Raw genomic sequence first — 16,434 nt, 5'->3', positions numbered from 1 at the left:
CTGAATGTAGTAGAAATTGTTACATCTTTGGTTCATTTGAATTTGACATGTTTATTCTCCTGCACACCTTGTGTTACCTCAGCTCTCCCACCACTTTTCTCTATTGCATTCGCTCTCAAACTAGGGAGATTTTGTGACTCTGGAGGCACTTGGCAAAGTCTCTGTACATTTTTGGTTGTCCCAATAAGGGTGTGATACTACTGGCATCTAGTAGGTAGAGGCCAGCGATGCTGGTAACATCTTACAATGCACAGGAAAGACCCTTGAAACAAAGAGGCAAAATGGCAGTTAATAGTGCTGCGGTTGAAAACCCTGTTCCATCAGAATTAATTAAAAACTTTTATGTATATATATGATATTGTGGTATCATTTAACCTTAGTACAAATAAATTACTGTCATTTTACGTCCCCAGTTATATTGTAAACATTTATAAAGTGCTCATCTAGATGATCCAGAATATTCACTTATTACTCTTTTTTAGAGTATCATCAAAATAAAAATACAAAATTAGGGGTTACCCGTGGAGAACTCATGGACTGCCTATTCACTAATACAGAATATATATCTATGAACCCTGGTCTAGGAAAAATCTTTAGCTGGTATGATGAATGAATGCATGTGAGTTTATTTCTTCATCTTAATCAAAAGCTCATCTTATGTATTAAAAAAAACCATGTAGTACAAGTTTGGTTTTTGTTTTGTGTTTCGGTGAAATGTTCTTCATTTGCTTGAAAGGTAGGCTTTTTCACCTTTCTTCATACTGCTGTTGTAATACAAACAGTAGGATCTCAAAACAGAATGCTATAAATACATAAACAAAAGAAGCACAGCACTAAATTTTTCATAATTCGTCTCTTCCCTGAACTTGGAATGTCTGATGAACCCACTGGGTGCAGTGGCTGATGCCTGTAATCCCAGCTGAGGCTGAGACAGGAAGATCTCTTGAGGCCAGGAGTTCAAGGCTGCAGTGAGCTATGATTGTGTCACTGCACACCAGCCTGGGTGACAGAGCAAGACTCTGTGTCTCTTAAAAAAAAAATAAAAAAATTTAAATACCCTGATGTGGTGACACGCACATGTAGTGTAAGTCCTAGCTACTTGTGAGGCTGAGGCAGGAGGGTCGCTTGAGCCCAGGAGTTTGAGGCTGCAGTGAGCTGTGATCATGCCACTATACCCTAGCCTGGGTGACAGAGCAAGACCCTGTCTCAGAGAATTTTAAAAAAAGAATTTCTAAGGAATCTTGAATTGACCTTGGTACAACACAGCCAAATAACCCCTAACAGGAGGAAGGACATATTTTTCATTCCTCTTTGATGGACATGAACTTAACATACAAATGGACCTACCATTTTTCCAAATTCATGCTCTAAAATCATAAAGACACCCTGTCTTGTCTTCCAGGAAGGCACACAGGATTATTATGAATCTGAGATAATAGGTAAGTACTTTCAACCCTGTATTAGCAATCCCTAGTTTGCATCTTCTATCAGATTTTCACCATTAATATTTTTCAGAGAAATAATGTATTATGTTAGTAGTAAACTATAGTAGAGGCAGGATCCTAAACATACCCTTCCCTTAAATAGGCACAAATAATCTCTCCAAAAGGAGCTATATGGTCACCTTCATTCAAGGTTTGGGTTGTTTGTTTCCTGACGGGATGTGGGGGTGTTATGTGCCTCTTTCTCTTCACTAGTTTTTCTCAGATTTTCCAAGATTTTATAAAGAGTCATTAACACAAAAATATTAAGACCCAGCTTAATCTTCAGAGATACAGAAGCTGATTAGGTATTTTGGCTCTTTTCAGTAGTTTAACCCTAGTTTTCAAGTGATCGATGTTAATACATTTTGAAATCTCTACATTTTGAAATCTCTAAGAGTAGGCCTTTCCATTTCTGAAGAAACCCAATGTATGATTTCTTTTTATATGAGTTAATTCTGATACACCTGAATGCTCAATAGACATTAGCACTGATTAGCCAGGCGCCGTGACTCACGCCTGTAATCCCAGCACTTTGGGAGGCCGAGGTTGGCGGATCTGACAAGGTCAGGAGATAAAGACCGTCCCGGCTAACATAGTGAAACCCCATCTCTACTAAAAATACAAAAATTGGCCGGGCGCGCTGGCTCAAGCCTGTAATCCCAGCACTTTGGGAGGCCGAGACGGGCGGATCACGAGGTCAGGAGATTGAGACCATCCTGGCTAACACAATGAAACCCCGTCTCTACTAAAAAATACAAAAAACTAGCCGGGCGAAGTGGCGGGCGCCTGTAGTCCCAGCTACTCGGGAGGCTGAGGCAGGAAAATGGCGTGAACCCTGGAGGCGGAGCTTGCAGTGAGCTGAGATCCGGCCACTGCACTCCAGCCTGGGCAAGAGAGCCAGACTCCGCCTCAAAAAATAAAAATAAAAATAAAAAATAAAAAAATTAGCTGGGCGTGGCAGCACGCACCTGTAGTCCCAGCTACTGGGGAGGGAGGCTGAGACAGGAGAATTGCTTGAATCCGGGAGGTGGAGGTTGCAGTGAGCCGAGATCATGCCACTGCACTCCAGCCTGGGTGACAGAGCGAGACTCCGTCTCAAAAAAAAAAAAGACATTAGCACTGATCATCTCCTACCTTTGTTGGCTTAGTATAAGTTACAGACAAATTTGAAACTACAGATTTTTCTATCCCTACCTCCTTGCCTCCTTATTTTGCATATCTTTTTTAAAAATTTGTCTGCTAATGGATATGACAGTGGAATCATTTTCTTTAGCATTTCAAGAGGCCTAAAATTCAAACTCCAAAGAATATTGTTTCCCAAAAGTAAATTAATAGCAGCACCACCTTTATAGTCAGTCCTCCCTCCCTCCCTCCCTTCCTCCCTTCCTTCCTTCCTCTTTTTCTTTTCTTTTCTCTCTTTCTCTCTTTTTGGCTGCTTCCTTTGTACCTTGTTACCTACTCAGGATTTTTCTTCCAGTCTTAGCCTCTTGTTTGTGCTACTAAAGGTCCTTCTAGTACATAAGCTAGAGGTCACAAATTATCTCACAGATATATTTTATCTGACCTTCACGTTGTTAGTTTTTCCCTTTTTAATTTCAGTTGATTCCCAAATTTTAAAAATTGGATTTTACATAATTTAGGCTTTGGCTTATCTTGAAAAGTTAAAATTATCAGACAACATTGGGCCTACATTTCAACATAACAGTTGACTAAAGCTGAACAGTGGCCATCTCTTTGCTCATTCTCCAACTAGCTGTGATCTCCACTTCATCTTTTCTCTTACTCCAATCTGTGTGACTCATTATGTTACCTGCCAAACTCCTGTAAACATTTAAATTTATGATTCAGGCCTATGCTTTTCCTTCCTTCCCACACAGTTTCCCATGGCTTCTGACTGATACTGGGAAACTGGCACATTGAAAAGCTGCCTCCTTGCTAATAGTCTTGGTACCAACTTCCTTGCGATTTCAATCTCTGGTAGTCTGATCCAGATTATCAAAATCTGGTACTGTAAAGCATCTTCAGAAATTCTTTAGGCCAAGCGTGATGGCTCATACCTGTAATCCCAGCACTTTAGGAGACTGAGACGGGCAGATCACTTGAGCCTAGAAGTTCGAGACTAGCCTGGGCAACATGGCAAAACCTGGTCTCTATAAAAAAATCCCCCCCAAAATTAGCTGGATGTGGTTGCAGTTGCCTGTGGTCCCAGCTACTGGAGGGGCTGAATCTATTAATACATGATTTAGTTAACTTTGTCTAAACTGTTTGCAACTGCTTTTTTGACAGGATTGACCTTGTCTAAACTGTTTGCATCTGCTTTTTGACAAGATTACTTACCCTTACTTGATGGTTTCATTACACAATAACATACATTACCAAGGAACAGAAATTTAGAAATCCTCAGGAAGATCGTTTTATTGAGCCCAGGAGGTGGACATTGCCGTGAGCCAAGATCATGCCACTGCACTCAAGCCTGGGTAATATATTGAGCAAGGCCTGTCTAAAAAAAAAAAAAAAAATTCCTTTACCTGTAGGATTCAGTGTCTCAGTCAGAGGAAGATGCTTTTAGCCTCCCTCTTCTTTCTGCTAAAATACCTTTAGTATAAAAATTCCTATACTTTTTACATTTTCTAAAAGGACTAAAGTCTTATTTAATTCCAAGGTCTGTTTCAGTCGTGAACAAAAGCAGTAGTTCCCTGAGCTTTAAATAGCAGAACTAAAACAGATGAAGCCTCTAGCAGCCACCAGTGACTGTATTCTGATTTGTACAGAATATAATCTATTAATACATGATTTAGTTACCTTTGTCTAAACTGTTTGCAACTGCTTTTTGACAGGATTATTTACTCTTAGTTGACTGTTTCATTACCCGGTAACATATATTACTTAAACAGCATAGTTCTCTTAAGAGATTATGCTTTAAGAAACAACACAGGGGCCGGGCACGGTGGCTCAAGCCTGTAATCCTAGCACTTTGGGAGGCCGAGACGGGCGAATCACGAGGTCAGGAGATCGAGACCATCCTGGCTAACACGGTGAAACCCCGTCTCTACTAAAAAATACAAAAAACTAGCCGGGCGTGGTGGCAGGCGCCTATAATCCCAGTTACTTGGGAGGCTGAGGCAGGAGAATGGCGTAAACCCGGGAGGCGGAGCTTGCAGTGAGCCGAGATCCGGCCACTGCACTCCAGCCTGGGCGACGGAGTGAGACTCCATCTCAAAAAAAAAAGAAAGAAACAACACAGGTTTGAAGAAAGGAGTGCATCTCAGCACTTGAACATGTTGTAGTTTTATTGTAATAACCTATAGCAGAGAGTGAAAGTGTTGGGTTCAGTGGTACTTTATACCACTATTCATACCATTTTCTTGGGGTCTGTTTTGCGTAATAAGAAAATTGACATCATTTGGCCAGTCTTCCAAAACTTTAGCATGTTTCATGCCTTTTCATCTGTTAAATCTTATGTACTCACCCTCCTCTGCTTATGTTGGGGGTAAACTTATACCCAGCAATCTCAACATAGGTAACCTTGAAAAAATCTGCTGAAGGCCAGGCGTGGTGACTCACTCCTGTATTCCCAGCACTTTGGGAGGCCGAGGTGGGTGGATCACGTGAGGTGAGGAGTTCGAGACCAGCCCAGCCAACATGGTGAAACCCAATCTCTACTAAAAATATTTTAAAAATTAGCCGGGAGTGGTGGCACACGCCTGTAATCCTAGCTACTTGGAGGCTGAGGCAGGAGAATTGCTTGAACCCAGCAGGCAGAGGTTGCAGTGAGCCAATATAGTGCCACTATACTCCAGCCTAGGCAACAGAGTGAGGCTCTGTCTCAAAAACAACAAAAACAAAAACTGTTGAAAAAATCCCCTTCTGCTTAGAGGAGCGAGCTGTCTGCTTTTGTGATTCGGGGTAACCCTCAAACAGATGCTTCAGGACCCTAATGTTGCCATGTAAACCAGGCATTCTCTTGTTATGTATTTCTAACTGTTCTTCATCTTGGCACTCAATCCCAGTTGACTAAAAATGATTCTGCCTTACTTTTGTTCTACAGTTTCAACCTTTCTGCCCCTTACACTTTATTTATCACAGTGATGCACTGTGGTAGAGATTCTGGGATTAGACTCTTTGTTCTATTGTAGTCTGAAAAGTTAAAGCAACCTAAGTAATAAGTTCTTTAGTGACAGTACTGTAAAGAGAGCTCTGAACTGGGTTGTTGCTGTGCCATTTGCTTTGAACCCAAGCAGCTCTTGTGACTTATCTGCCTTCAGATTTTACCTATGGGGCAAATCTTTGTCCCCAGATATGTTCTTGGAGTGCTAGCTATGTAAATACAGATTGAGCATCCCAAATTCAAAAAATTAAAATCGAAAATGCTCCAAAATCCAAAAGTTTTTGAATGCCAACATGACACTCAAAGGAAATACTTATTGGAGCTTTTTGGGTTTTCAGATTTGGGATGCTTAAGCAGTAAATATACAATGAAATACTCTAAAATCTAAAAAAGCTTCTAAGATCTAAAACACTTCTAGTTTTAAGTATTTCAAATACAGGATACTCAACCACCTGTATACTTAAAACTCATTATCCACAAAACCACAAAATTTATGTATACCATTTCATACCCACTAGGATGGCTAAAATAAAAATGATACACTATCAAAGTGTTGGAGAAGATATCAAGAAATTGGAGCCCTGCTACATTGCTAATGAGATAGTGAAAAGATAGTGGAAAAGTTTTTGACACTTCCTCGAAACATTAAATACAAAGTTACCATATTACTAGTATATACCCAAGGGAAGTGTAAACATATGTCCACACAAGAACTTGCACAAAAATGTTTATAGCAGCATTATTCATAATAGCCAAAAAGGGAAATAACCCAAATGTCCATCAGCTGGTAAATGGATAAAATGTGATACATCTGGACAATGGAATATTATTCAGCAATAAAAAGGAAAGACTTATTGGTATATACAACATGCATGAATCTTGAAAATAGTATGCTAAGTGAAAGAAGCTGGTCACAAAAGACCCCATATCGTATTATTTATATGAAAAGTCTAGAATAAACAAATGTATAGAGACAGAAAGCAGATTAGTAGATTCCTAGGGCTAGGCAGAGAGGAAATGGTGAGTAACTGCTTATGGGTATGAGGTTTCTTTTGGGAGTAATGAAAATGTTCTAAAATTAGATAGTGGTGATAGCTGCACAATTCTAAGAATGTACTAAAACCCACTAAATTTGACACTTTAGATGTGTGAATTTGGGCCAGGAGCAGTGGCTCACGCCTGTAATCCCAGCACTTTGGGAGGCCAAGACAGGAGGATCCCTTGATCCCAGGAGTTTGAGACTATCCTGGGCAACATATGGAGATCCTGTCTCTACAAAACATAAAAATAAATTAGCCAGGCATGATGGAGTGCATCTGTAGTCCCAGCAATTTGAGAGGCTGAGGTGGGAAGGATCACTTGAGCCTGGGAGGTCGAGGCTGCAGTGAGCTCTGATTATGCCACTGCTCTCCAGTTCTGTGACAAAACAAAACCCTGTCTCCAAAAGGGGGTGGAGTAAATTTTAGGGTATATGAATTATATCTCTAAGTCATTTTTAAAACCTCATTAACCAGCTTAAGTTTTCATGGTGGTAGTGGTGATGAAAATATATAGTACATATACATATGTACGTGTATATGTATATGTTCATGTATATATACCTAAATGCCTTAAAGCAGGCATACTTGGTGCTGTTAAAGAATATATACCAGGCCGGGCGCGGTGGCTCAAGCCTGTAATCCCAGCACTTTGGGAGGCCAAGACGGGCGGATCACGAGGTCAGGAGATCGAGACCATCTTGGCTAACACGGTGAAACCCCGTCTCTCCTAAAAAAAAAATACAAAAAACTAGCCGGGTGAGGTGGCGGGCGCCTGTAGTCCCAGCTACTTGGGAGGCTGAGGCAGGAGAATGGCGTGAACCCGGGAGGAGGAGCTTGCAGTGAGCTGAGATCCGGCCACTGCACTCCAGCCTGGGTGACAGAGCGAGACTCCGTCTCAAAAAAAAAAAAAAAAAAAAAAAAAAAGAATATATACCATACTTTTAAGGCATTTTGCTGAATTCCTGAAAATAGCAAAACATGGTAATTTTATGACAAATTTGATATCCAACTATTTGGCCTGGCCGGGTGCGGTGGCTCCTGGGATTACAGTGGGATTACACCTGTAATCCCAGCACTTTGGGAAGCCAAGGCGGGCGGATCACTTGAAGTCAGGAATTTGAGACCAGCCTGGCCAACGTGACAAAACCCCATCTCTACTAAAAATACAAAAATTAGCCAGGCGTAGTGGCACGTGCTTGTAATCCCAGCTACCCAGGAGGCCGAGGCAGGATAATTGCTAGAACCCAGGAGGCGGAGGCTACGGTGAGCTGAGATCACACCACTGCACTCCAGGCAAAAGAGCGAGACTCCGTCTCCAAAGAAAAAAGTTAGCCCAGTGTTGTGGCATGCGCTTGTGGTCCCAGCTTTTCAGGAGGCTGAGGCAGGAGAATCACTTGAACCCAGGAGGCAGAGGTTGCAGTGAGCCAAGATCATGCCACTGCACTCCAGCCTGGGCAACAAAGTGAGGCTGTGTCTCAAGAAAAAAAAAGAATTTGGGCCGGGCACATTGGCTCACGCCTATAATCCCAACACAAAAAATTAGCCGGGCATGGTGGTGGCACCTGTAATCCCAGCTACTTGAGAGGCTGAAGCACGAGAATCACTTGAACGTGGGAGGCAGAGGTTGCAGTGAACTGAGATCACGCCACTGCACTCCAGCCTGGGTGACAGAGGGAGACTCTCTCAAAAATAAGGATAAAAATAATTTGTATTTATTTTTCACTATCTGTAATTGGCATTAGTATCTAATTTTCTCTGTTACCAAATACTTGTTTTTTTCTTACTGAATAAAATTAATTTTCATCACTTACTAATAGGCATATGGTAAAAGAAAGAATTTACATCTAATGTTCAGTAACGTGGCTTTTCCTAACCATTCATCTATAATCTTCTTTTGCTGGGTAGTTTAATAATGAAATATTCTATATTCTCTCCTGGTCTTTTCTCTTACCTACCACCTGGTGATATCTTCTTGGGTGATCTCATCCATAAACATTAAACACTGAGACATGAATTAGGGTGACCTGCGCAAGCAACAACTACAGCATGATTACTTCAGTTAGGAAGGGGAGGAGACAGATATTAATGTTTTTTTGTAGAGGGAGGGGGAAATAAAACAGTGAGGAGAAGAGGCTGTGATTTTGGTATGCAGGACCATTGACATAAGAGGAAAAGGAGTAGTTGAGGTTTGAAGAAGGCCAGATTATCCTTAGACAGAAATAGTGGTGGAGATACAACACGTTTTGTTTTGTTTTGTTTTGTTTTGTTTTGTTTTAAGACAGGTTCAGCTGGGTGCGGTGGCTCATGCCTGTAATCCCAGCACTTTGGGAGGCCGAGGCAGGTGGATCACTTGAGGTCAGGAGTTCAAGACCAACCTGGCCAACATGGTGAAACTCCGTCTCTACTAAAAATATAAATAATTAGCCAGGTGTGGTGGCATGCACCTGTAGTCCCAGCGACTCGGGAGGTTGAGGCCCGAGAATCGCTTGAACTCAGGAGACAGAGGTTGTGGTGAGCCAAAATTCTGCCACTGCACTCCAGCCTGGGTAACAGAGGGAGACTCTGTCTCAAAAAAATGAAATACAAAAAGGTTCTTGCTCTGTCACCTAGGCTGGAGTACAGTGGCACAATCATAGCTCACTGTGACCTTGAACTCAAGCAGTCCTCCTGCCTCAGCCTCCCATATAGCTGGGACTACAAGCACATACCACTGCACCCAGCTAATTAAAAAAATTTTTTTTGCCCGGACACGGTGGCTCATGGCTGTAATCCCAGCACTTTTGGAGGCCAAGGTGGGCAGATCACCTGAGGTCAGGAGTTTGAGACCAGCCTGACCAACATGGAGAAACCCTGTCTCTACTAAAAATACAAAAATTAGCTGGGCGTGGTGGCGCATGCTTGTAATTCCAGCTACTCGGAAGGCTAAAGCAGGAGAATCGCTTGAACCTGGGAGACGAGGTTGCGGTGAGCCGAGATTGCGCCATTGTACTCTAGCCTGGGCAACAAGAGTGAAACTCCATCTCAAAAAAAAAAAAAATTTTTGTTATGGAGACAGTCTGGCTATGTTGCCCAGACTGGTCTTGAACTCCTGTCCTCAAGCGATCCTTCTACCTCAGCCTCCCAAAGTGTTGAGAGTACAGGCATGAGCCACAACCCAGTTTGATAAATATTTACTGAGCATCTCTTTTGTGCCATAGACAACTATGTGTATGTTGCATAGTTAGTTACAAAGAAAGACTAAGCCTCAGTCCCTGTTGGGAGAACAGAGTTGCTATCTGGTGAGGGAAAGATGCCATGGATAATCTTTAGACCCTAAAGAGACAAAATCAAGTTTTCTCTTCAGAGCTGAGTAAATGTAGAACATGGGATTTTAGTGGCAATACAAAATATTCTGCCCTAAATTCTGCCTGTTTTCTGATGCCTGAAATCCCTTTACATGAGAAAAATGGGTTTTATTCTTTAAATGTAGATAATCAATTTTAAATACTTGAGAAAGATAGTAATCAGAATTATTCTTAGTAGAGTATACTCCATCAAATATAAACTCCTAGTGTCAAATTTTATTTTGATGGAAGAGAGAAGCATAGCACTAAAAGATACAAAAAAAGATTTTGTTAAACCCTTGTATTATCTTTTGTTGTTAGAGAGCACTGTGAAGAAATATGTGTCTTATTCAACTCAATCACAATTGAGCAGGAACACTGTTGGTCTTCACTATTGACAGAATGATGACTATTTTAAAAGTTCTAACCACTATAGAAGGAAGCCGTATTTCTTGAGAGCCATTTTACGGATGATCTGCAAAGCCCAGTTGCCATAGTTGCCTTGTTTTAATAGACACTGAGAGCAGAATGTTTCTGCTCTTGAAATCTACACTTAAAGAGAAGTGGGTGGCTGTTGGGGTGTACCTTTTCTGCACATTTATAATCCACATTCAGATTTACCTGATTCTCATTTCTTTGGCTTAATCTTTTCAGCGATAGTAGAGCAATACTTTGTGTCCACAGTAAAACATATTTCTGCCAATATAATGCTGTTTAAGTTGTGTTTTAAGAACTGGAATGTCGGCCGGGCGCGGTGGCTCAAGCCTGTAATCCCAGCACTTTGGGAGGCCGAGACGGGCGGATCACGAGGTCAGGAGATCGAGACCATCCTGGCTAACCCGGTGAAACCCCGTCTCTACTAAAAAGTACAAAAAACTAGCCGGGCGAGGTGGCGGGCACCTGTAGTCCCAGCTGCTCGGGAGGCTGAGACAGGAGAATGGCGTAAACCCAGGAGGCGGAGCTTGCAGTGAGCTGAGATTGCGCCACTGCACTCCAGCCTGGGCCACAGAGGGAGACTCCGTCTCAAAAAAAAAAAAAAAAAAGAACTGGAATGTCATTTCCATTTAGAGTGGTTTTTTACCCAAAGAGCCACAGTTAATGTGGATGGATACTTCAAGTACTGGATCATTTGTTAGGGTCTTGCCTTTCTACTGGTCTTCTGCTAAGTGTAATGGAAATCCCAGCCACCATGTGATTAAGGATCTGTGGGAAATGTTCCTTCCATTCTGTACTGTGCTGCAAATGTATACTATTGTGGAAAAATGCTGTTGATTTTTCAGGAAAACAAGATCTTCATATCTTTTCATTTCCGGTGGGGTTCAGTCTCCTTTTCTTGAATTAAGATATTTCCCAACTAAAAATGTGTTATGTGGCTTAAATTTTTGTTAATACCATTAGTAGTTCAATAAAATAAGCTAATTTATTAGCAGCTCTTCAGAAAGCATATTGTGTAATTTTCAGAGATAAGTACATCTCATAGCTTTTGAGTCAGCTTAAATGGATAATCAAATCCATTTAAATTAGAATGTCCCAGTTTGGAGTCTAACTTGAATTTTTGTGTATGGTATGGAATTTGCTCAGACTTTGACAAGAGATTGATGACATATCTGCAGTGTTTGGTCTTGTGAACTCTGCCTCTTCTCTCATAGGCAGGCATGTTGCTCTATTCTCACCTGAAGAAATTATCTAAAGTTGTGTTCCTCTTTAGAATTTAAGAGAAAAGTATAGGTACACTTCACAGAATTTCACATGGGTATTCCGTAACAAATGAGCCAGACATTGGTAGCCTTTTGGAATAAAATAGGCAATTTTGGAAAACCTGACTGATTAGGTCCTTGTGCCTTTATAGAAATTACTTTTTAGGTAGGAAGCTGAGAAGTTTCTGGCCAGCATCTTTTGCCATTTGGCCCAATTCTGTCTAGAAATAAGGGGTATCTGGAGTGGTAGCTAGGAGGACCATATTATATAACTTTAATATGTCCCTAATAAAGATATGAGAATACTTTATATCAAGCTTTCCTACAAATGGTAGAAAAATTTATTTGAGGAAAAACGAAGGATCTAATGTTTGAACTGAATTATTCACTGGACATTTACCAGATGCCCTCTGTAGACTTAGTGCTGTTTTGTATACTGCGGGGTTGATTATAAAGATAAGCTGTAGTCCCTGCCCCACACAGAGGGAAGGCAGTATTGAACACTTGTGACTTATTAAATGCTTTACATTTATTTTGACATTTAATCTTGTAAATCTGTAGATAGGTAGCCCTGTTTTTTAATGAGGGAGCTGGAACTCAGAGAGGTGAAATCATCTAGTAATAAGTGGATTGGCTAGTTAATTAATGGATTTGAACCCAAGCTTTCTGACTCTGAAGCTTTACACATACTGCCTTTTTAAAAGACAGGAATAACTGGTCAGAGAACAAAATACAATAGCTGCTAGGTGAACGATATGACAAAGCACCACTAGGGACAGTTCAGAAAGAACAGTCCCCTGTTTTGAAGGATCAGTGGAGACTGTAAGAATTTAGTTTGACCTTGAGTAGACAGGAGACACTTGGAGTTAGGCATTCTAGGTAAAGGAAAATATGAACCTTATAACCCATGTCTTGGCTGGGCGTAGTGGTGCATGCCTATAGTCCTGGCTTCTTGGGAGGCTGAGGCTGGGGGGATCACTTGAGCCCGAGAGTTCTGAGCTATAGTGCGCTGTGCTGATTGGGTGTCTGCACTAAGTTCGGCATCATGTGATGAACTCCCAGGAGCGGGGGACCAACGAAGCTTCCTAAGGAGAGGTGAACCGGTTCAGGTCGGAAACAGAGCAGGTCAAAACTCCCATGCTGATCAGTAGTGGAATCACACATGTGAATAGCCCCAGCACTCCTGCCTGGGCAACAAAGTGAGACCTTGTCTCTTTAAAAAAAAAAAAAAAAGTCGCCAGAACAGAATGTCCTCGTCTGAAAGAAACCACAAGTATACATACTCAGTTTGATAGGGTTTGCTGAGTCCTGTCTCTTAAGGTTGGGGTTAGAATTCTGGGGTTCTCAATTCTGCTTTTGAGACTGCAGACTTGACTGTAAAATTTGTAAATGTGATATTGGGAGCCTTTCCTAAGCTTTGTAGGGTATTCTTAGGATTTGCCCAGAGGGAGCCTGCAGTTTAGATTCGTTTTATTGCATCATCCTATCTTCTTCCGTCTCTGCCTCCAACCATGTTCCTGTGGTAGGAACTTGAGATAGGATGTCCTCAGCATGATGTGGACATGGTCCTGTTCCTTCAACTTCAGGGTTGTACAAAGTGGCTGCTGAATGGAAAGCCTAATCTTGACTCAGCCTGGGGACTCCATACTTTGATTAAATGATTGTTCTTTTGGACAGTGTCTTGTAGTTTGAAAAATGCTTCCTAAAAGTAATGAAATATTTGTAAGAGGGGAGGAAATGGCATGGGGAAATTTTCCAGTCTTAGCAGGTGGCTAGAGAGATGGCAGGCTGGGTGCAGTGGCTTATGCCTTGTAATCCCATCATTTTGGGAAGCCGAGGCAGGCGGATCACCTGAGGTCAGGAATTGAAGACCAGCCTGGTCAACAAGGGGAAACCCCATCTCTACTCAGCCGAGCGTGGTGACAGGCACCTGTAGTCCCAGCTATTCGGGAGGCTAAGGCAGGAGAATTGCTTGGACCCAGGAGGCAGAGGTTGCAGTGAGCCAAGATCATCACACCACTGCACTCCAGCCTGGGCGACATTAAAACTCTGTCTCAAAAAAAAAGAGAAAATGGCAGATATGAGAAGAACATTATATTCTATATAAATCTTGGTTAGAGAGCCTGTTACGTGTTTGGGGAAGAAAAAACTAGGTTTGTGGCCAAAGGTAATCATATAATAGACCTGATAAGCCTTTTCTTTCTGCCCCATTCCCCTCAGGAGGATGAAATTAGAATTCATATTTATTCATATTTATTTAAAATAGTTGATCCTTTATCTTGAAGTGGTTTTATAAAAATCTTAATTGTGGGCTGGGTGTGGTTGCTCATGCCTGTAATCCCAGCACTTTGGGAGGCCGAGGCAGGTAGTTCACTTGGGACCAGGAGTTCAAGACCACCCTGGCCAACATGGTGAAACCTCGTCTCTACTAAACATATAAAAATTAGCCAAGCATAGGGGTGCATGCCTGTAATCCCAGCTACTTGGGAGGCTGAGGCATGAGAATTGCTTAAACCTGGGAGGCGGAGGCTACAGTGAGCCAAGATCGCGCCACTGCACTCCAGCCTGGACAACAGAGACTTCGTCTCAAAAAAAAAATTCTTAATTATGGGCAGTAATAGTTTTGCCAGCTGTTCATTACTTGAACTTCCCCCAAAATAAGGGCTCATGGAAACAGGACTGCTTTTTGTACCACAATGGTCTTTTCCAAAGTTCTGGAACCATTTTTCTAGAAGAAATACAGGTAGTTCCATTTTTCTAGGTGGGATTACTATGTCAGTCTGTGTGTATGTACACATATATATGTTGTACAGGTGCTTCCCTTCTCCCCAGCCCTTTTAGAGTTGATGGCTTTGTCCCTGATTGTTCAGTATAATAGTTTACAGATTCACTAAGAGAGCTTGTGTAGTAATGCTTGCTTTATTTTTTTTTTCTCTTCCACTCTTGTTTTATTTTTTGCTTTTTTTTCTTTGTGATGTGACATTTTCAGCTGATGTATTGAAAGCAAATCCTTCTAATTTGGGAGCCCAGATCACAAGAGTGAGTTTTTCTACTAGTGTCTTTAGCTGTATATCTTTTTTTGTGTGTGTCTTTTTACCCTTCCCCCCTCCCAATTTAAAAAGATTCAAAACACATTTCATAAATACTAGGTAAGAAAATTCCTCTGTCTGTTGAACATCATGCCTTTCCACAAAGCAATGTCCACTTTATACTGGGTCAAATTCCTTTTCCCAATGCTGTTGTAAAAGCATAGGCTAATGTATATATTTTGTTTTGTTTGTGTCTTGTTATTATCTAATGTCTTGAAAATAATTTTATTTCTGTCTTTATTGCAGATAGATATGTCTGGGTTCTGTCACCAGTGTGTCATAACACTGTTCTTTTTTGGTTGTATTTCTTTTAAGGAAAATTATACAGTAGTTTCTGAAAATAAAAGACCCATTCTGTTATCTGGATTCTAAGTAATAAAGTCTTTGACTTATCTCTGCTCTCCCTCCTCATCCCCTGGATATTCCTCTCAGGGCCATGAAGGAATGCAAAGCCTCACATACTACTTTCAGCAGGCTGACCAGATAAAAGTGGTCAGACTGGTGAGCTCTAAACGTGCTAGCACTGGAAGACCTCTCGGGTTTATTTAATAGTTACGGGAAACCTCTATTCATGCTAAAAAAAAAATGACACCTTTTTATGGTGAAATAAAAGTATGCTTTCTATTTGTTCTAATTCAAATAACCCCCCATGTAAGCTGTACATTGCTTTTCAAGATCTTACACCTGGGTAACTTTCTGTACTAGCCTAACCCCTTTCTGTTCTCTTTGGCTTGTGTTATTACAATTTATCTCATGTTCTGTTTGTCTAGTTTTGCATCCTGGAGGAGCAGGTCCCTTTCTTTCCTCCCAGTGTTCTAAAATTTGCTTGTTGCATTTGAGATCATTTTATTTTGCCTAATAAAGCAAATGATATGCTGTCCTAATTAGAAGTGTAGATACTGCAAGTGCTATACCCAAAGTAATCAGCCATTGTGTTTTCAGTTGCCATAAGAGAATATGATAATATGTTCTACACTAATACTATGACTGTTGGTTGAGGGTCATGTCCTAAAGGCTTTGCTTTCTGATTCCCAAGTTACTGTAAATCATCCACCCTCTGTATCTTTCTTTCTTTTAACCCAGAGATTAAAAGATCTCAAGCAGAGAGAGTTTGCTCGAAATGTCTCTTCAAGATCCCGCAAGGATGAGAAAAAACAGGAAAAAGCCCTTCGGCGGCTCCATGAGTTGGCAGAGCAGAGAAAACAAGCTGAATGGTGAGGATATTTTTTATCAGAGGGTTCTACAGATAATTATAATCCTTAAAGTTTTAAATTATAGATTTCAGATTATAATTTAAAATTTAAATTAAGATTTAAGAATTATAAACCTTGGGCCAGGCGCAGTGGCTTACCCCTGTAATCCCAGCACTTTGGGAGACTGAGGCAGGCAGATCACAAGGTCAGGAGATTGAGACCATCCTGGCTAACACAGTGAAACCCCATCTCTACTAAAAATACAAAAAATCAGCCGGGCGTGGTGGCAGGCGCTTGTAGTCCCAGCTACTCTGGAGGCTGAGGCAGGAGAATGGCGTGAACCCGAGAGGCAGAGCTTGCAGTGAGCCGAGATTGCACCACTGGACTCCAGCCTGGGTGACAGCGGGAGACTCCATCTCAAAAAAAAAACAAAAACAGGCCGGGCGCGGTGGCTCAAGCCTGTAATCCCAGCACTTTGGGAGGCCAAGACGGGCGGATCA

General features: G+C 41.4%; 1 protein-coding gene across 11 annotated transcripts in view; it reads left to right on the top strand.

The window, feature by feature from the left end:
* The window catches only part of LOC105469019 (G-patch domain containing 8), a 105,686-nt gene that overhangs the window by 78,905 nt on the left and 10,347 nt on the right, over window positions 1-16,434 (top strand). For 9 of the 11 annotated variants that reach the window (XM_011719531.2, XM_071083256.1, XM_071083259.1 and 6 more), the window contains 3 exons: window positions 1,403-1,439; window positions 14,642-14,691; window positions 15,825-15,955. In XM_011719531.2, coding sequence (XP_011717833.2) covers window positions 1,403-1,439; window positions 14,642-14,691; window positions 15,825-15,955 — 218 coding nt within the window. The remainder of the gene's footprint in view (window positions 1-1,402; window positions 1,440-14,641; window positions 14,692-15,824; window positions 15,956-16,434) is intronic. The other 2 variants (XM_011719539.2, XM_011719571.2) reach the window with 1 other exon arrangement.

This window comes from Macaca nemestrina, chromosome 17, assembly GCF_043159975.1.
Source record: "Macaca nemestrina isolate mMacNem1 chromosome 17, mMacNem.hap1, whole genome shotgun sequence".
Taxonomy (NCBI): Eukaryota; Metazoa; Chordata; class Mammalia; order Primates; family Cercopithecidae; genus Macaca; species Macaca nemestrina.
Note: the sequence above shows the minus strand (reverse complement) of the source record. Positions and strands in the feature narration are given on the sequence as shown.